Genomic DNA, 19,678 nt, shown 5'->3' with positions numbered 1-19,678 from the left:
GGACTGGTACCCCACCACCCCACCACTACCAGTCATTTTTTTGGGAGAGTCTAGCTAGGGAGTCAGTTCCCTTTGGGGGGGGGGCACACCCAGCGATGCTCAGGGGTTACTCCTGGCTCTGTGCTCAGAAATTACTCCGGGAGCCCTATGGGACGCGGGGCACTGGGGCGGGGTCCCCGCGGCGCGGGGCTGTCGCGCGGGCCCGGGCCGTCAGTCCGCCGGGGAGCGCGGAGACAGTCGCGGGGCGCCGCTGGCGCAGCCCGCTGCCGGCGGCAGGAAATGAATGACACTTCCTGGCACGGAGAGATGGCAGCACGCTCACTCCCGCGGGGTCGGGCCGTGCGCGCGGCGGCGGCGGGCCCCGCGCTCAGCTCGGCGGGCCGGGCGGGCGGGCGGGGAGCGGCGGGGCGGGGGCAGGGCGCGGCGCGGACACACCCCCCTGCGGGGCGCGCGGGCGCCGGCAGGGGGCGCCGGCGGGCGGGCGCCGTCGCGCAGGCGCGCTGCGGCGGGCGGAGGATCCGGGCCGCGCTTCCTCTCGCCGGGCCTGCGAGCTTCCTCCCGGCGGAGCCCCGGGGCCAGCCGAGCGCGGCCGCCGCCCCCGACCGCGCCGCGGCCCTCCCGCTGCCGCGCAGCCCGCCGGGGAGCGCTCAGGCGGGGCCGAGCCCCCGGCCAGCCGGTCCCCGCAGCCCGCGGCCGCCCGAGCGCGCGGGGCGGACGGCGCGGGCTCCCCCCGCGGGCGCCCCCGGATCCCGCGCCCGGGGCAGCCCCCCGGGCCCCGCGCGACCCTCGCTGGCGGCGCCGGGAAGCGGAACTGTGCGGCGGCCGCGCCGGCTACATTGTTTCCTCCCCGCGCCTCCCGCCCGCCCCCTGCCCCCTCCCGCTGCCCTCGCCGGCCCGGCCGGCCCCAGCCCCGCGCCGGGACCTCCGGGGCCCACCCCCGTCCCCGGGGACCCCTGCGCCCCGCCCCTGCCCCGCGGCCGCACGGACCGTCCCGCAGGCCGCTGATGCTGCCCGCAGCGAGGTGGCCCGGACCGCAGTGCCCACGAGAGAGGTGAGTATCTGGCGGGCCCCGGGGGAGGTGGGGTCCCAGCGTGCTCCCGGGTGGCGGGTCGCGGCCCCGCGTCTCTCGCAGCCACTCCTGGAGGGGGCGGGGGTCCTGTCCGCCCCCCACCGCCACAGCCGGGACCCCTTGTGTGTCCCCCCCGCCCCCCGCCCCGTTCTGATTCTCCCGGGAGTTCCTGTCATCCGGGCTGGGAGCGAGCGCACAGGGTGGGGGGAGCGGTGGGTGTAGTACCGCGCGCCACTCCAACCTGACCCCCAACTTTGCCACCCGGCCGTGTGGGCCTGGAGCAGGGGGCCGCGGTGGCCAGTGCCTAGAGAATGGGCAGCTTGCCACTCCCAGTAGGACCCCCTGCAGGCTCCTTGGGCCCCTGGTGGTTTCCCCCACTCCAGCACTGCCAGCAGCCCAGGGCCCGGCCACTCCCTGGAGCTTGTCACTGCGGCCTCCCAGGCCAGAAGGCCCAAGCCAGGACACCTCTGAACCGTGGGTGGGGACGCTGGCTAGAGCCTCTGCCTTGGGTGGAGGTGACACCAGGCATTAGTGCTGTGCGCTCCCCCAGCTCTGCCGGCCACTGTCTGCCAGGTGCCAGTGAGGGGTGTGTCCAGCCTCCGATGGGAGCTTCTCCAGGGCCTCCCGCTGCCCATTTAGATGGGCTTGAACTGAGCTGGAACAGGGAAGTGGTCATCCCCGGCCTCTGGCAGAGTGAGACTCTTGCCCTCAGTGCCACAGAACTGGCCTGCTGTGGGTGGAGAGGACCCACCTGCACCTTCACCCCCCGGGTACCCCTCCCTCCAGCAGCCTAGAGGAGGGGGGCCTTGGAGCACGTGCTCCCCTGCAGGGCCCGAGAGGATGGGGCGGGCTTCCGGCCCCCTGCTCTGCCTGGGTCCCGGCTCAAGGCTGCATGGGCCCAGCCCTGAGGTTTCCCCCGGGCCTGAAACAGCTATCCTCCCCCCCAGGGCTGTGCCAGGTGTGTTGGGCAGGGGGACCCTCGTGGGAGCCCCCAGATCAGTGGGGAGCAGCCCCATTGAGAATGTGATGAAGATCAGGAGGGGGACGGCCAGAATCCTGTTGCCATGGGAGAACTTAACAGCCTTGGCAGAGAGCCCTGGAGATTGGGACCCCGGGACCCTGGTCCCAAGCCCCACAGCCTAGGGGTCCCAGTATCTGTCGTGTCCCCAGCAGCCAGAATGAGGTGAAGGCAGCTGGAAGCTGGAAGGGCAGCAGAGCCCCTCTAGGTCACTGGCACATCCGTGGGGACCATTGGCATTCGGTCTTTTCTGTCCTGCCTGCCGGTGGGAGGTGGGGGAGCCTCCATGCAGCCCCAACTTTCCTTCCAGCCCGAGGGGCCCTCGGCTTCAGACTGGCGCAGGCCAGTGTGTGTTCGGGCCCGCCGGCCAGCGCCCCCTGCCCCCTTGGAAAGATCCTCGCACCCTCAACACTGAGGGTCAGGGTGAGGCAGGACCAGAGGTGGGTCGCGGCCCGTGGGCGCTGGGCCACACCCAGCTGAAGGCTAGTGCTGGTGCAGGAACAGGCCTGGCCGGGGCCGGGGCCCGGGCCCTGGTGTGACGCGCTGTCCAGTGTAACCGGGCCCCATCCTTGGAGGGAGCAGGGAGCACTGACCTTTGGTGCCGCGGAACAGAGGGGTTTTGTCTGGGTAGGAGATGGGGGAGCGGCTGGGGGTCTGAGCAGTGGCTTCCTGGAGCCGAAAGGCCATGCCCAGATCAGTTTCCTGCCCCGGCCCCGGGGCCCTGCTTATAAGTGCCCCCGAGACCCTTGTAGGTCCGAGTTTCCCTAACTTCGGGAGGAGTGAGCTGGTGCCGCGGGAGAGAAAGGAAACAGAACACGCCTCGTGCAGGCAGATGGGAGCTCTGGTGCCCCGGGCGCCCTTCCTCCCCCTGTCACTGCTGTTGTCACTTGAGGCTATGTGTGTCCCGACACCGCTCTCCACCTAACGTGTCTGTGGCATCATGTGAAGCTGTGGGTGAGCCTGTGCGAGGTAGCCCCCAGGAGCTACAGAATATTCTGGGGCTCTGCCCAGTGACCACGCCCTCGGTGTGTGTGGGGGTCATTTTCCATCTGTCACTCTTGTGTCTACAGGTGAGGTGATGGTGCAGTGGGCAGGACACCAGACCTCACCGGGCGTGGGCTCCAGACCCACCACTGCCCATCAGGCCAGAGTGGAGGGACCCGTCTGGGACAGGTCACCTTGGAGCCGGAGTTTCTCTCTACTTGTGGCCGGCGGTCGGGGGGGCATTCTGCCTCGGAGGCTGGGGGAGTGGGCGTGTGGGCTGACCCCACAGGTGCAGGCCCCTGCCCGCTGGCATTGCTGACGGAGCCGCTGCAGGCCAGCCCGCCCTGGGCTAGGGCTCCTCCTGGAAGCCCTGTTCACGTCCTCTTCCCCAGGGTCCAGGCCCCTGCCTGCGTCCCCACTGCGCGCTGGGTGACCGGCTGGCCCGGCTGGCCTGGGAGTGACTAGAGATGGATGGCCCGCTGGCCGGCTTGTGGGTCTGGGCCCCTTTGATGGAGAGCAGAGGCAGAGGTGCGCTTCTGAGAGCCACACCTGCCCGGAGAGGCAGAGGCTCTTGGCCACCCCCGGGGAACCGAGACTAGAGCGAGGACACAGGTTCCGGACCAGGCACGACCTGCCAGCTCCGTCCTCCCAGGTTGGGACACGCCGCGAGGAGTCGGGCCGGTGTGTGGGTCCCTAGGAACATGGTCCTGGGCTCTGCTCCTCCCAGGCAGGAGCCCCAGGTTCGGCCTGAGTGTGTCCTGACACACTCACTGCTCTGCCTGCTGGCGGCCCTGCAGGGGGACCCAGTCTCAGCGTAGCCCTCAGCGGCCCCAGATGACCCAAATAGGCAGGGCCCTCCCCAGTGGTCCGCAGACCCGCCATCCTGCGGGCATGTGACCCTGCACGCTGCTCCTTCGCCTGCAGGGGATGGCGGTGCTGCAGCCGCCCTTCTGCCCGTCCACGGCCTGGGTGGCAGTGAAGTCACAGGGCGGGGACTCCGTACTACAGCACTACTTTGGGCTTTGGGGGCGTGGGGGGGCTCAGGCGTTTCCCAGGTCCCCCGCATGGTTAGGGACCGGCCCTGAGGCCCAGAGCACTGTCCCCCGCCCGCCCTCCTCTCCTGCAGGGCCCCTTCATCCGAGGGCTGGAAATAGAATCCGCTAAGTAATGATTAAAGTCAAATTCAGACCTAAAAATAAAGAGCTGGTGGAGGAAGAGCTGGTGTGCTCCCGCGGCTGGGGGAGCCGCCCGCGGGCGAGGCTGGCTCGGGTACTCCCCTGCGTCCAGGAGAGCCGGGCCACGGCGGGGAGAGAGCCGCTGTTCCAGCCGGAGGGGGCCCGGGGGCTTCCTGCTAGGCAAGCTGGGACCAGGAACACCATCGCCTTTTTCTCCCATGGGGAAACCGAGGCTGGCGAGAGCGAGGTGGTCTGTCCAGCAGCTGAGGGCCGCCCTCGGCGGAACCCCCAGACATCTCAGGGGCCCCCTTCAGCCCCGCTTGCCCTTTCTGTCTCTCAGTTTCTCTTCCTGGTTTTGAGGTGCTGAGCCCGGGAGCTTCGCAGGGTGCACGAGCGAGCTGTGTGCGCCTCACGGGGCTGGGCCTGTGACCGCAGCTTCCCCACAAGCCCCCCACCCGCTTCCGTGGTCTGAGCCCGGAGTTGAAGGAAGCAGCTAGGAGGCGGCGTGTCGTGTCCGCCCCACCACCCCCCCGCACCGGTGGAAGCCTTGTGGGTGGGTGACAACCTGGGTGTCAGCTGACTCTTGGCTGCCCAGCCTGGCACCCTGTCCTGACCCGGGCCGAGCCTTCGCACATGGGAAGACAGACAGATGTGGGGAGAACAAGAAAGGAGCCCTGAGAGCACGCTGCTGGCCCGCGGAGGCAGCCGGCCTCCGAGAAGGGCCCGAGAGGGGAGACTGTGGTTCCGACTTCCTGGCAAGGCTGGTGGCGGGAGCCCCGAGGCTGGGGCTGCGTAGGTTGGAGCCACTGGAGGGCTTCCTGGAGGGGAGGACCCTGACAGCCCAGCAGGGTGGAAGCAAGGGTGTCCCCAGGACACAGGGGCCTCTGGGCTGTGTGACCTGTGCCCCCCAAGCCGGAGGTCAGGCCTGGCCGACCTCCACCCCTTCCAGCCGTTGTCCCAGCGCACAGGGCACTGGCCTGTCCCAGGGCTGGCCCGGTCTGTTTTGTCCGGATCAAGTCTGGACAGGTGCGTGCTCCCACCCCTGCTCTGCTGCGGGGAGCCGGGCGCCCTCCTCAGGGCCCCTGCACACTCCCCCGCCCGCAGCCGGGCTGCAGAGGCTGAAGTGACCAGGGCGGCTGGGCAGCTGGAGGCAGGGGGACACCCTGTGCTCCCCCAAGTGAGGGGCAGGCCCGTGTGATCTCGGGGCGAGGGGGTTCAGCCTGACCTCGTGAGCCGTGTGTTGGGGGGACCAGCGTTCCCGACAGCTCAGCACACCGGCACCTGTCAGGGACCAGGGCTGGATCCTGTGGGAAGGTGCCCAGGAGCCGCTTGTCGGTGTAGGCAAATGGAGATGCAAAACCCGGGGCCTGCGCCTGGGTGGGGGATCTTGCCCGGGGAGGCCCTGCTCCCCGCTGCCCAGTGTGTGCGGTTAATTAGGCTCCTGAGCGGTAATTAGAAGCTCTTTCTGGGCCAGGAGTGAGGCAGCAGCCGTGCCTGGGGGCGGGGCCCCGCCTGCTCCAGCGCCTGCCCCCACCACTCCCAGACCGCTAGGCGGGATTTCCGGTCCCGCTGAGGCTGGGCCAGGAGAAGAACACACACACACACACACACACACACACACGTGCGCTTACACACACACACAGAGACACACACAGACACACATGTGCCTGCTTGCACGCACACAGAGACACACATGCTTACACACAACCCAGGGAGCTGCTCGGGCCAGAAGAAACACACACACACACACACACACACACACACACACACACAACCCAAGGAGCTGCTGTAATTAGGCTCCTACAAGTCCGGCCCAGGAACACCTCCCCCCACCCCCCGAGACTGGGCAGCACCACCCAGAACCCAGCTGGGACAGCGCCTTCCACCCTGTCCTCACCCCCTGCCCCTGCCTCGCCAGCCTGGTGTGTGGCAGCGCCTTCCCAGTGCCCTTTGCTGAACCTGGGGCTGGTTTTCTCGCTGCTGAACCTGCCAGCCCAGCTGCTACTGGCCGCCCCGCCCTGCCCCGCCCGCTCAGGTGCCTGGCTGGCAGAGGGCAGGCCCTGGTGGCTGCCTCAGCCGCTGCTGGACCTGCCAGGAACTTCCGGGCTGGGTCAAAGGCTCCGTGGAGTGGATTTCCGCCTGGCGCCTCCGCTGCGTCTCTTGGCTCACTCCAGACCACATTTTGGGGTCTTCCCCTTGGTCGCGGCTCCCACCTGCTTACTGGGGTGGGGGGCAAAACCCTCAAATGGCCCCCCCAGCTCCCTTCCCTCCTTCCTAGGGGAATCCCCGTCTCTCCTGCCTGTTGATTCCCGGGCACTGGGGCACTGTGGGCCCCCAGGAGTCAGCAGAGGGTGGGGTTTTTGTAGGAGGCCCAGGGATTAGAGTTCGTGGGGCTCCCTGGACACAGACCTCCAGGGTCCCCCCGTCCACTGTCCTGCTCAGTTCGCCAGGGGCTGCCCACCAGGGAGGCTGGGGAGACTGGCTCGGAGGATGAAGGAAGCAGCTGGACCTGCCGCGGCAGCGCCTGCGGGGCCCGTTCGAGGCTGGTCTCAGGGGGCCGCGGCCCGAGTTCCCCAGGTCTCTCGTGCACTTCCCTTTTCGGCGTGTATTTTTAGCTGGGTGTAAACAGTTTCTGAAGGCTCCCACGCCCCACTGAGCAGCCAAGTTTTGGTGAGGGGGCAGGGCAGGAGCCCCTCGGCCTCCCCGGGCCCCCAGCACGTGCTTGCTGGCGGGGTCCGCTGCTGTCCTGGGCAGGGCGACGGCAGCCCGGCATGGCTGGCCCCTGCTCCTCCCTCACCCCCCACACTCGCCAGCCTGGTCTCCCAGGAAAAGCCCGCCCGAGGCCGTGGCCTCTGACCTCAGCGCCCGGGCACAATGCCCAGCCTGTTCCCGGGACCCCGGCGCGAGGGCTGCCGGGAGCAGAGTTTGGGGCAGGAAGTGAGCAGAGAGTAGAAGCTTCGGCGCTCCTGAGCCCCTGCCTGCCGGCCCCGGGGTGGGGGCACAGCTGCTGCCTGCGGGGTTAAATATAGTGCCGGTTCGGGGCCCTCCGTGCGGTGTGGCAGGCTGACCTCGCCTTTGTTCATTCATTCTCCCCGTGACCGGGTGCCCAGCACCCCAGCTCTCCCCCGCACGGCTCCCGGGCCGGCTGCCGGAGACGCGGCTGGGCCACCAAGAGAGGCTCCCAGCGGAGGCGGCTTCCCCAAAGTGACATTTACCATCTTATATGTATGTAGGGGAACCAGGGAGGGCGGGAGTGGGTCTTTCCCAGAGGTGGGAGAAAGTTTCAGACCAAATGGCGAGCCCCTGAGTGTGATCCCCGGTGCCGCCTGCCTGGCCCTCAGAGCACCCCGGGGGCCCCCAGCACCTCCAGGGGTGCTGACACTGGATCAGCAAGCAGCCTGCGCTGAGCGCCCCCAGGAGTGGCCCTGGCCTTCCGCCCCTGCCCTGCAGGGTGTCATTTCTATCAAAATAGTAAAAGAAAGGAAGGGCAAAATGACAAATATGCAGCGAAAAGCAAGTTTCCCTTGAACTTGATACTCGGTCCCCACTTCCCCTCCCCGAGCCCGTCCGCTCTCGGGTTTCGCTTTCACGTGGAACCATGAGCCTGAGCAGAGCTGAGCCCGGGACGCCAAGAGCCTTCCCTTGAAAAGCACAGTCCGTAACAGTAGATGGTCACGGCCGTTCACTTCCTCAGTCCCTTGTAATGGACACGAAGGGTGTCCTGAGCCTTGCTTTTTCCCCCCCACTGCCTTTTATCTTCTGTATTTCAAGCCGATCAAATGGCTGGAGTAAGAGAAGGCTCCATGTACCCTTCGCCCAGATCCACCGCTGCTTAACAGCTGTGCCCATCGTGGCACCTCCGAGGCTCCTCCTCCCTGTCTACCTGGATGTTGGTGTGTATGGAGTATTTTTTTGGTTCATTGTTTTGGGGCCACATCCAGCAGTGCTCAGGGCATACTCCTTGCTCTGTGCTCAGGGCATACTCCTTGCTCTGTGCTCAGGGATCACTCCTGGTAGAACTCGGGGGACCATATGGTGCCAGGGCTCAGACCCGGGATAGGACCTGGGCTGGGGGACCAGAGAGAACACGGCAGGTACGGTGCTTGCCTTCCACACAGCCAACCTGGGTTCAGTCCCTGGCACCGCCTGGCGCCAAGAGTGATTCCTGAGTGCGGAGCCGGGGGTAAGCCCTGCGCACCACCAGGTGTGGCTTCCTGCAATGACAATAATACGGGGCTGGAGAGATAATACAGCAGGTAAGGGCACTTGCCTTGCACGTTCCTGACCTGGATGCAGTCCTTGGCCCATGTGGTTCCTGCCAGGAGTGGTCCCAGAGTGCTGAGCAAGGAATTAGCCCTGGGTGTGGCCCCCCAAAAAATGAAAGGAAGGAATGAAGAATGAACTCAGCCCTGCAAGGCAAGCGCCCCACCCACCGTGCCATCTCTCAGCCCTGTGTGATTCTGTCCCCATCCTTCACCCCTGCTACTCTGAGTGAGGGTCTCTCACATAATCAATGCCTCGGTCACACTTAAGAAGATTAGCAGTTGGCCGGAGAGAGAGCTGGGCAGGCTGAGCGCGTGCTCCCCACGCAGGAGGCCTAGGCCTGAGCCCCTGGGCCTAGCATTGCCAGGAACAGCCCCCAACACAGAGAGCAGCATCCACGGCACTGCTGGGTGTGGCCCCAAAAACAAGATCAAGGAAGGGAAGGCGAACACCAATTCCATCTGTTTCCTAGAAGCTCCGTTTCCCTAATTACCTCCCGCGCTTCCTACAGCGCCTTCCCCGGGATACGGCGTCTGAGCCTGGTCTCAGCCCGTGTGGCAGCATCATCTTGCCTTTCCTCCGCCCCCAGCTTTATTGAGGTCTAATTGACCTGTAACACCGTGTATGTTTAAGGGGTCTGATGTGCTAATTTAATATACAGGCTCATTGTGAAAGAGTTACCGCAGCGAGGTTTGTGCCCACAGCCTCCGCCTCGCCTAATTAGCATTTTGTTGTTGTATCCTAGTTTTTTACTACCCTGTTTAATCTGGAGCTGTCCCTGGCCATGTCTGTTACACGTCCTGGATGACCTGGATCACAGCCACCAGGCCAGGCCAGGCCAGACCAAGGGAGAGAACACCAGTGGGGCAGGCTCTGGGCTCAGACATGATGGACCAGGGTTTGATTCCTAGCATTTCCCACACACACACACACACACACAGGAAGAGTCCAGGCCATTTGTTGAGGTCCTGTCCATGGACATTCTTTGTTTGCTTTGGGGCCACACCTGGCAGTGCTCAGGGCTTACTTCTTCCTGATTCTGTGCTCAGGGAACCTCAGGAGTTGCTGGGGGCAGAAGCAGCATGCAGGGCAAGGGTCCTACCCATCACAGCTCTCCGGCCTCAGGAGCATCTTCTCGATGCCCTGGAACACCCTAGCCCCCCGCCGAGGACTCTGCCTTGCTCCCTGCACCCCAGTGGGGCTCAGGTGCCTCCCCGCCTGACGGGACAGGTCTCCCTCCTGGCAGGTGCTTTTGTTCCTATCGGTTTGATACTTGGGGTCCCATTACCGTCCTGTCCCCCAGCAACTTCTGCTCCATGTGGTTGGTCCTTTTTACTGAGCCCATCCTGGGAATGTTCCAGTTAGAGCTCCTGGCCCCCGACTGCAGGGCCGTGCGCCTTCCTTCCAGGGGTCTGCCCCAGGGGACGCAGGGTCTGCATGTGCACTGCCTGTCCAGCCCCGCGGTTTGGGGGTGTCCTGAGGTGGCTCTCAGCTGCCCCTGGCGGGCAGCATGCAGGCTTCTGGGATGGGGCGGGGGGCGGGGAGTGCCAAGGAGGGGGCGCTCAGGGGCCAGAGGGCCCGAAGCTCCCAGGAGGGGCCGGGGCTTTCCCAGGGCCAGATCCACATCACCAGCTCACCACTGGGCAGCCCTGCTGCCAGCCTGGCCACACTGCAGGACTCTGCACCCCAGGCCTGGCGCAGGGTGTCCTCTGGGGGCATCGGGAGAGGACCCAGCGGCTGGGTGACCTTGCACATGAGTCCTGGGCAGCGTCCTGGCCCGGCCTTGAGGTGGTGCCCCGTGGGACGGGGTGGTCAGGCGGTCTGGGGGCGGCAGCCAGGGTCGCCCTTCCCCAAGCTGGGGCTCGTCCACCCCCGCCCTGACTCAGGCCTGGCCTTGCCCTCACAGCCCCGGGGGCACCCGAGCTCAGCACTGGCACAGGGCAGGGGCCCGGGCCTGGGCGTGACCCCGACCCGTGCAGGATGCCCACTGAAGCGTCCCCTCTGCCCCCTGGTCTCTCTCAGCCTCCATCTGTAAAATGGGGGTGATCGTAGCCTCCCTCGGAGTTGCCAGAGGCGGTGACGAGCCGGGGATCGGGCCTGGCACACAGTACGTGCTCAGAAAACAGGGCCTGTTATTATTTTTATTATTATCATCAAGTCGCCGGGGGAGGCCGCGGCAGCTGCAGGCCTGCAAGGAGTGTTTGCAAACTGACAGACTGACAGCCCAGAGGGTGACTAAGGGGACCCAGCCCCCGCGCCCTCCTGCGGGGAGGAAGGAGGAGGCCTGGGGCACGGGAGCCCCGCTCAGAAGGTTGGGGCACAGCCCACCCAGTGCCCCCTCCCCAGCTCAGACCCCGGGCTGCCCCCCTCCAGACCCCACACCTCCAGGCGAGCTCTGGCAGGAGTCCCAACTCCAGTGTCTGTGAAATGGGCTGCCCACCACGCACGCCCCGGGCCAGCCCCTTTTGTGGGCGGTCTTGTGGTGTGAATAGAGGGTGGGGGAGGGCCAGGCTCCTCTCCAGACACAGGAGTTGGGGGCTGGCTGCAGGGGGGTGGGGCGGGCGAGCAGGTGCATCGTCGTCGTGTTGCTCTCCGAGCTCTGCCGGGACTGCTGACTCAGCAGCTGTCTCCCCATGTGCAGAGTGGGGGCAGCTTGCAAGGCTCGACTCCCTCGGCCCCGTCACATGCCTGACAGCCAGGTGCGCCTGACCTTCTCTAAGAGACGTTTGTTGTTTGGGGGCCACACCTGGTGGTGCTCAGGCACAGTGCTCCAGAGTGCTACTGGTGGTGCTCAGGGGGGCCTGTGGTGCTGGGGGTCCCAGCTTCCTGCACAAGCAAAGCCTATGAACCCAGAGCCAAGAACTTGAGGGCCCGACTTCAGAGTAAGGCCCAGACACGGCCGCTCCCTCTTCCCCCTGGCACTGGAAGCTCCTGGCACCGTGCAGGCTTATGCCAGGCAGATGTGCTGAAAACCGTCTCCCCCCACTAGACAGGAGCTGAGGGGCGGACTCTGGAAGCAACCCAGAGAGCCAGCCTGTTTGCCCTGTGTCTGCCACAGATTCCCCTCTAGTGCCCCTTTCTCCAGGAAGCCCCCCTGCACTCTGCCGTCTTGGCTCACTGCACGCCCCAGGGCACTCGCTGACCAGGGAGGGCCGAGGTGCCGGTCAAGGGAGAAGTCCTTGGACTTGGCATCGGCAGACCTGGGTTCGATCCCCGGCATCCCATATGGTGCCCCAGCCCTGCCGGGAGTGATCCCTGAGCAGAGCCGGGAGTAAGCCGAGGCAAGCAGCAAGGAGACAGGAGCCCAGCTCCCCATCCTGAAAGCAGAGGGAGCTTGTGCAAGGACCCCCTGTGACGGCTGCTCCTACATCCCTGTGTGGGGACGCGTCCCCTCCAGCTGTACCACCAGTCCCTGGCTGTGGCTGCACTCAGCCCTTCTCCAGATCCGGCACTGGCGCCTGCTCGTGGGTCCGACTTGGGGCCCGTCTGGCTGAGGCATGTCCTGGTGTGGCTAGGCCCCTGCCGTCCCCACCGGCCAGTGTTCTGTGATGTGACCGTCCTGCCCTGCACTTCTGAACCCGGGGCTCATCGCAGGGGGTGCGGGGGTGCCCAGCAGTGGGGTTCCTGGGCTGCGGGCGGCTGCACACGGGGCTCGGAGACTTGGCCCGAGCCAGGGTTGATGGGTTTTTATAGATGAAGGAGCTGCACAGGGCCGTCCCCAAGTCCCGCGGCACCTCCAGGCCTCTGTCCTGCATGGGGGGCGCGTGCCCCGGCGCTGCACACCCCGCTCCCCTCTGCTGGGGGGCGAGTGCCCCACTCCAGCCCTGCTGGACACCTGTGGCAGCTGCTCACTGGCCTGGGAAAGGAGTGTCACCTCGGGGTGACCCCCCCGGCACCCCTCCTGAGCCCTTTGTCCCCACAGCTCTCATGGTACCGAGTTACAGGCCGGCCTTCTTGTGACACGGGGAAAACAGCCCTTCTGAGAGGATGTCGACGATACAGGTAACCGGGGCCGAGCGGGGGAGTAAAGGGGACCCCGGGGTGAGCTGGCAGCGGAGCCCAATTCTGGGCTGCACTGTTGATTCAGGCCCTCGAGAGGGGCCGTCTCCCCCGGGGAGAGGACTGTGTCCAAGCTCCTGGGCGCCCGTCAGGCGGGGGTGTGCGGGCGGGGGGCGGGAGTCCAGCCAGCTCGCCTTCTTGCCTCCCCTGCAGGCCACCTGGCCGTCCGGTACAGAGTGCATCGCCAAGTACAACTTCCACGGCACGGCCGAGCAGGACCTGCCCTTCTGCAAAGGGGACGTGCTCACTATTGTGGCCGTCACCAAGGTAACCGGGACCCCCTCCCATCCTCCCACGACGAGGGCTCCCCCTGGGTGGGCCTGAGAACCTGTCTGGACTGCCCTTTCCGCAGGACCCCAACTGGTACAAAGCCAAGAACAAGGTGGGGCGTGAGGGCATCATTCCTGCCAACTACGTGCAGAAGCGGGAGGGGGTGAAGGCGGGCACCAAGCTCAGCCTCATGCCGTGAGTACCCGGGAGCGGTGGCCAGGGTGGGCAGAGGGGTTTCCGTGAGGGGCCGTGGGGGGTCAGTACCGGGGTCTCAGAAGCAGAGGGGCCGGGAGCATTGAAGGAGGGGATGTGGCTACTGAGTCGGTGTCTGAACCGGTGGACCAAGCCCTTCGGCAAGGAGGCTGGCGGGTCACGGGCCAGCGCCGTCAGCCACCATGACCCGGGCCTCGCCGTCCCCCAGCTGGTTCCATGGCAAGATCACGCGTGAGCAGGCAGAGCGGCTGCTGTGCCCGCCCGAGACGGGGCTGTTCCTGGTGCGGGAGAGCACCAACTACCCTGGCGACTACACGCTGTGCGTGAGCTGTGAGGGCAAGGTGGAGCACTACCGCATCATGTACCACACCAACAAGCTGAGCATCGACGAGGAGGTGTACTTCGAGAACCTCATGCAGCTGGTCGAGGTGAGAGGGGGACACCCCTCCCCCGCCCCCACACCGAAGGGCTGATCTCTGGCCCTGAGGGCCGCCCACGGAGGCTGCTGCCGGCCCATTTTATAGGCCAGGAAATGAGGGCTCTGAGGTGGGACCGCCTGAGGCCCTCACAGCTATAAATCAGAGGTGCCAGACCAGGCTCTTCGCTGCCCTGCTCAGAATTCCCTTCCGCCTGCCCGCAGAGCAGAGAGACATGGCCAAAAGGTGTCTGTTAGCATTTCCTCGTGAGCTGCTGGCACGGGGCAGAGTCCCCACAGGCTCCTGCCGGGGCTGGGTGTGCCCATAGGGCCTGACCAGCCCTGCCCAGGCCGCACCTGGCCTCCCAGGTGCTGTCACTCTCTCCCGTTTGTCCTGGCCGTGGGGGTCCCTGGGCAAGAAGCTGGTGTCCCGGCTGAGCTGGGGCTGGCCCTCTCTGCCCCGGGTGTTGGGAGGCTCAGAGTGGTAACAGCAGCCTGGCCTCTGCTCTGCACCTGCATACTGAAAGGGCACAGGGCATGGGGCAGCTGTCAGTGGGGGCTCCCCCCACCCCCACACACACATACACAGCTACTGCCCTGCCGGAAGTGGGGAGTCCTCCTCCTCCCCCTCCTCCCCCGTGGGACCAGCCTCTGCTGCCCTCTCGTGGTCAGACGTGGGCAGTGCATGTTCCCTGCTTGTGTTGCCCTGGGACTGGCTCTGAGTGCCTGGCCCCCTCCCCAGCACTACACCTCAGACGCAGATGGACTCTGCACTCGCCTCATCAAGCCAAAGGTCATGGAGGGCACGGTGGCAGCCCAGGACGAGTTCTTCCGCAGTGAGTGCCACCCCTTCCCCAGCTACCCGTTTGCCTATCCCACCTAGCTGGCACTACCCCCACCCACGGCTCCAAAGATCTGGGGCCCAGAGAGAGCACAGGGGATGAGGTGCTTGCCTTGCATGTGTCCCACCTCCCCACCCCCCACCCCCACTCTCCCCTGCACTTCCCTGAGCAGCGCCAGGAGTAGCCCCTGAGCACCCAGGGTGGGGCCCCCCTCAGAACAGAATCACCCACAGGTGCTGCACCCAGCCCTGTCTGCCCCAGCTCAGCCCGGCCTGCTCCCTCCCTGCAGGTGGCTGGGCGCTCAACATGAAGGACCTGAAGCTGCTGCAGACCATTGGGAAGGGGGAGTTCGGAGGTGAGCGGGACGGGGGTGCCCTGGGCAGGCCACCACTCACCTGGCCTGGGCACCAGGCCACCACTCACCCTCTCGCCCTCCGCCAGACGTGATGCTGGGAGATCACCGGGGGAACAAGGTCGCCGTCAAGTGCATCAAGAATGACGCCACCGCCCAGGCTTTCCTGGCTGAAGCCTCAGTCATGACGTGAGCTGGGACGGGGAAGGGGAGTGGGGCCCCAGAGGAGGAGGGGGAGAGTGAAGGCTCTGCGGGCCGTGACCCCCGACCCCTCGCTCCAGGCAACTCCGGCACAGCAACCTGGTGCAGCTCCTGGGCGTGATTGTGGAGGAGAAGAGCGGGCTCTACATCGTGACCGAGTACATGGCCAAGGTGTGCGGGCCCGCCGGCCCTCGGGGCCCCATCCCCCCTGCCCAGGGAACCTCTGTCCCGACTGTTCCTCCTTGCCCTCTGGCCTCAGACCAGGCACACACCCCGCCCGGTCTCTGCTCCCTACTCTGGGACATGGGCTCATGAGGCTTGTGTGAATGAGGGGTTCACACACACAGTGGTCAGTCCGTGAGCCCCAGGACTCACGCAGGGCTGCAGCGATAAGACAGCAGGCGGGGCGCTTACCTTGCACGAAGCCGACCCGGGTTCAATCCTGGCACCCCATGCGGTCCCCTGGGCACTGCCGGGAGTGATTCCTGAGCACAGATGTGGCCCCCGAGACTCGACAGAAATGAAATGTCCTCTCCTCATGCTGCTCTGAGTGGGCGTGGGGGTCCCCAGGCTGGAAGCCAGGTCTGACCTGTGGGGCCGGGGGTGGGGGTCTGTCTGTCCTGCCCAGGGGAGTCTGGTGGACTATCTGCGGTCTCGGGGACGGTCGGTGCTGGGCGGAGACTGTCTCCTCAAGTTCTCGCTGTGAGTGAAGGGCGCCCCTGGAGCAGGGTGGGGGTGGGGTGCCCCAAGGAGCCAGGTCTGAGGGTCCTGCTGGCGCGTGCCCCTCAGGGACGTGTGCGAGGCCATGGAGTACCTGGAGAGCAATAACTTCGTGCACCGGGACCTGGCGGCCCGCAACGTGCTGGTGTCCGAGGACAACGTGGCCAAGGTCAGCGACTTCGGCCTCACCAAGGAGGCCTCCAGCACCCAGGACACGGGCAAGCTGCCCGTCAAGTGGACAGCCCCGGAGGCCCTGCGAGAGAAGGTTGGTGTCGGCCCCCTCCCCGTGCGGCCAGGGGTCGGGCCTCAGCCCCCAGGCCCCAAGCCGACCTCTACCTCCACCCCACAGAGATTCTCCACCAAGTCCGATGTGTGGAGTTTCGGGATCCTCCTCTGGGAAATTTACTCCTTCGGGCGAGTGCCTTACCCAAGAATTGTGAGTGCGGGCGGGGGCAGCCTGGGCAGGGGGTCGGGGTGGGACCCCGGGCGGAGCTGGGCCGCCTCTCCGGCCCACCTGGTGCCCGCTGACCACGCCCCTGCCCCTCGCAGCCCCTGAAGGACGTCGTCCCTCGGGTGGAGAAGGGCTACAAGATGGACGCCCCCGACGGCTGCGCGACCGCCGTCTACGAGGTCATGAAGAAGTGCTGGCACCTGGACCCCGCCGCACGGCCGTCCTTCCTGCAGCTGCGCGAGCAGCTGCAGCACATCAAGACGCACGAGCTGCACCTGTGACGCGGCGCCTTCCCCAGCGGCCGGGCAGGGCCGGACCCCACGGACTGCAGAGTGGACCTGGTGCCCCACTCGCGGGGTCGGACCCGGACTGAGCCCGGCGGCCCCGGGGACCTCAACCAGGCCCGGCTTCGCCCATGGACCTGCCGGAGGGTTGAGGAGCTGGGGTGGGGGCCGGCCACCCTGGGCCCCCCATCTCTCGCCTTCTTAGGATTTTGTCCTTTTCCCCTTTTTTGAGATTCCCCCCTCCCCCACCCCCGTGTGTTTATTTTTTATTATTTTTCAAGATAAGGAGAAAGAAAAAGTTCCCAACTCATGGGGCATTTTACAAGAAGTACGAATCTTATTTTTCCCGACCTGCCCGCCTGGGCCGGCGAGCCCCGCCCCCACCCCTCGCTGCCCTGTCCGTGTCCCGTCTCCCGCGTCGCCTCGGTCGCCCCGTGTTTGCGCTTGACCGTGTTGCACTGTTTGCATGCGCCCGAGGCAGGCATCTGTCAGGGGCTTGGAGTCTGTGTGCTGCCCGCCCACCCCGTCTCCCTGTGAGAAGGATCGTAATAAACCGCCCCCTGAGGACACCGCTGCCCGCCTGGCCTGCCTGCCCGGCCTGCCGTCTGTCCGCCCCTGTCTCTGTCCGCCGGGCTCTGCTTGCCCTTGTGACGGCGGGTGGGGAGCACGGTGGGGGGGAGGTGTATGGCTGCCGCTTTGTGTCGGCTTCATGAGCACGTGTCCTGTGTCTTTGGGGGCGTGGGGGAGCGTGCCCCAGCCCACCCCTCCAGGCCCCCTCCCATGGGGCCCCAGCTGGCTCCGGCCACCCCCAGCTGTGGGACCAGCGTCTCTGACCCGGTGGTCAGGCTGTGAGTACCAAGAGGGGTGGAGTTGGGGTCCCTGGCGGGAGGGATCTGGGTCTGCGGGCCCCAGAGGGTGGCAGGAGGCCCGCGCACCAGCCACAGTCACTGCTCATGATGTCCAGAGCTCAGCCGTCACCCCCAGGGTCTGTGGATGCAGTGAGACCGCCAGGGGAGGGGAATCCCCTCAGGCAGATTCCCTGGGACCCTGGGCAGCGGGGACCCCCTGCAGGGGACACTCCACTCTTCAGAGGCAGGCAGCTAGGGGTCCCCGACAGCCCGCCAGCAGGACTGAGGGTCAGGGAGTTGTTTTGGTTTGGTTTGGCGGCCACCACCAGCGAGTTATTACTGGCTCGGAACTTGGGGATCACTCCTGCTGGGGCTCCGGGGACCTTATGGATTGTGGGGGATCGAACCCGGGCTGGTCATGTGCAAGGCAAGCACGCAGCCCGTCCAGGGAGCTGACTGCAGCGTGCCATGTGTCCCTGGGGTGCAGCCACCATCTCCCCACCTGCCCACGCAGCAGCCTCCTGCCTCCCCCAGTCCCTGCTCTGCACACATCAGGCTCCGCCCTCTGAAACCAGACCATGGGTATTTGAAAGTATCAGGTCTGGGGTTCCAAAAGGGAGGCAAACCCCTTGGAGCTAACAGTTGGGAAGACAGTTCCACACACCATGACAAACTTGACAAATGCAAGGAAGGCATGTATCTGGGCTATATAGATCACGAACCGCTTCCCGGAGGAGGCAGCCTATGAACTGAGATTGGAAGGATGAGCAGGAGGGACAGGGCTGGGACAGGGTGTGGATGTGGCTACTGCATCTCAGAAGAGAGGTGGAAACTGGAGGGAGGTGCTGCTGCAGGCGCCCAAGCCAGATGGAGAACAGTCCCCGGCGAGGAGATGGGACCGGGAGTAGGGGGGGGCACGAGGGGCCATGTGGGTGCTGGGAGCGAATCTGAGTCAGCTGCTGCAAGGCCAGCGCCTGCTGTCCTGTCTCCAGCCCTAAAGGATGAATGTTTAAGGGGACTGAAGAGAGTACAGGGGCATGGTGCTTGCCTTACACGCGGCCAACCCCAGAACGCACGTTTCCCTGAGCACCTCCAAGAATGACTCCTGAGCACAGAGGCGGGAGTAGCCCCTGAACACAACTAGGAGAGACTCACCTCCCTTAAAAAAAAAAAAAAAAAGGACAACGAGGGTTGGCAGTAGTTCCTGGTCCATGGCAAACCTGAGGTGTTGGGGCTGGGCCCCAGATGAAGAGGGCCCGGAGAAGGGCCCAGCAAGGGAAGCCCACGAACGGGAAATGCAGCCTGCGTCCGAGGGTCTGGGGAGCGGGAGGTACAGGGGTGCAGTGGCGGCACTGCAGCACGAGAGAGAAGAGCGTGCGGGAGGATTATCTGCTGACAGCTGGAGGCCTGAGAGAGCGGAGGGGAGGGGGAGGCAGGGAAGGGCGGCTGGGGTCCAGAGCACAGGGGCGAGTCTCCCACCCCCCCGGTTTAGGGGCCACATCCAGCGAGTTGTTACTGGCTCGGAACTCAGGGATCACTCCTGCCGGGGCTCCGGGGACCTTATGGGATGTGGGGTGTCGAACCCAGGTCAGCGGTGTGCAGGCAAGCATGCAGCCTGCTCAGGGAGCTGATGGCAGCGTGCCATGCGTCCTCCCTGCTACTGAATGCGGCTGGGGACCTCTGGAGACCAGCTCTCACGGGCCGGTGCCGCCAGGTCTGGTGCAGAAAGCCACCAGGGTACCCCTCGGCAGGAGGTCCCAGCAGGCTCCCTGGGGCAACGTGACAACGGGAACGGGTGAAGAGGCAGACCCTTTGCTCCTGGGAGTGCACAGGCCTCCACACCCCCATTTTCCTTCACCCTCTCACTTGGTAGAGGCGTGGCCTTGGTTTTCCCCATTTCTGCCGTCCTTGCCTCCTCTCAGGGCAGGCCACAGGCCCATCATGCTTAGACAAAAAGGTTCCTACCTTCAAGTGCGCTCAGACTGATGCGGAACCCAGCCAGGACTCAAGTGGGTGCCCGGAAGGCAGGAGCACCTCACCCCCACCTGCCAGCCCAAAGCCAGTGAGACAGCGGACGGCGGGCAGAGCAGCTTCCCAGACACTGGGGCAGGCAGGGGGCAAGGGTCTTCCTGGCAAAGGGAAGGCACCAGCTGGCCAGAGGTGGGGCGGGGGCCAGAGAGGCCGTGTGGCGGGTGAGTCCCTTGCCCTGCACGCAGTCTAGTTTGGTCCCCAGCACTGCCAGGAGCAATTCCCCAGGCACAGCTAGGTGTGGCCCCCAAAACAAAAAAGACCAGAGCGGAGACAGATTGAAATGGGGCTGGTGGGGGCGGCAGCTAAGCCAAGCAGGAGCTGTTCGTTGCCGGGCGCTGTGGAGAGTAAGATCGGCCGCTTCCCTGGGCTTTCCGCCGGCCCTGCTCTCGGCACCGCAGAGCTGCTATCTCACGGAACGCTCCCACAACGCTTGGAGAGAGACACAGTCGTTCCCAGGGCACAGAGGGCAAGACAGAGGCTGTA

At 65.7% G+C, this 19,678-nt stretch overlaps 1 protein-coding gene across 1 annotated transcript; it reads left to right on the top strand.

Annotated features, from left to right (window-relative positions):
- Window positions 1-537: 537 nt before the first annotated feature.
- Window positions 538-16,885, top strand: CSK (C-terminal Src kinase). The gene is made up of 13 exons (XM_004611740.2): window positions 538-1,051; window positions 12,432-12,511; window positions 12,722-12,835; window positions 12,921-13,033; window positions 13,260-13,479; window positions 14,209-14,302; window positions 14,598-14,663; window positions 14,750-14,849; window positions 14,942-15,032; window positions 15,490-15,563; window positions 15,651-15,846; window positions 15,931-16,017; window positions 16,131-16,885. Exons 2-13 carry the CDS (start codon window positions 12,497-12,499, stop codon window positions 16,311-16,313), a joined length of 1,353 nt encoding a protein of 450 aa, XP_004611797.1. The 5' UTR covers window positions 538-1,051; window positions 12,432-12,496; the 3' UTR covers window positions 16,314-16,885.
- Window positions 16,886-19,678: the final 2,793 nt, after the last annotated feature.

Source organism: Sorex araneus, chromosome 3 (genome assembly GCF_027595985.1).
Source record: "Sorex araneus isolate mSorAra2 chromosome 3, mSorAra2.pri, whole genome shotgun sequence".
Taxonomy (NCBI): Eukaryota; Metazoa; Chordata; class Mammalia; order Eulipotyphla; family Soricidae; genus Sorex; species Sorex araneus.
The sequence above is the reverse complement of the archived record's forward strand: the minus strand, read 5'-3'. Positions and strand labels throughout refer to the sequence as shown.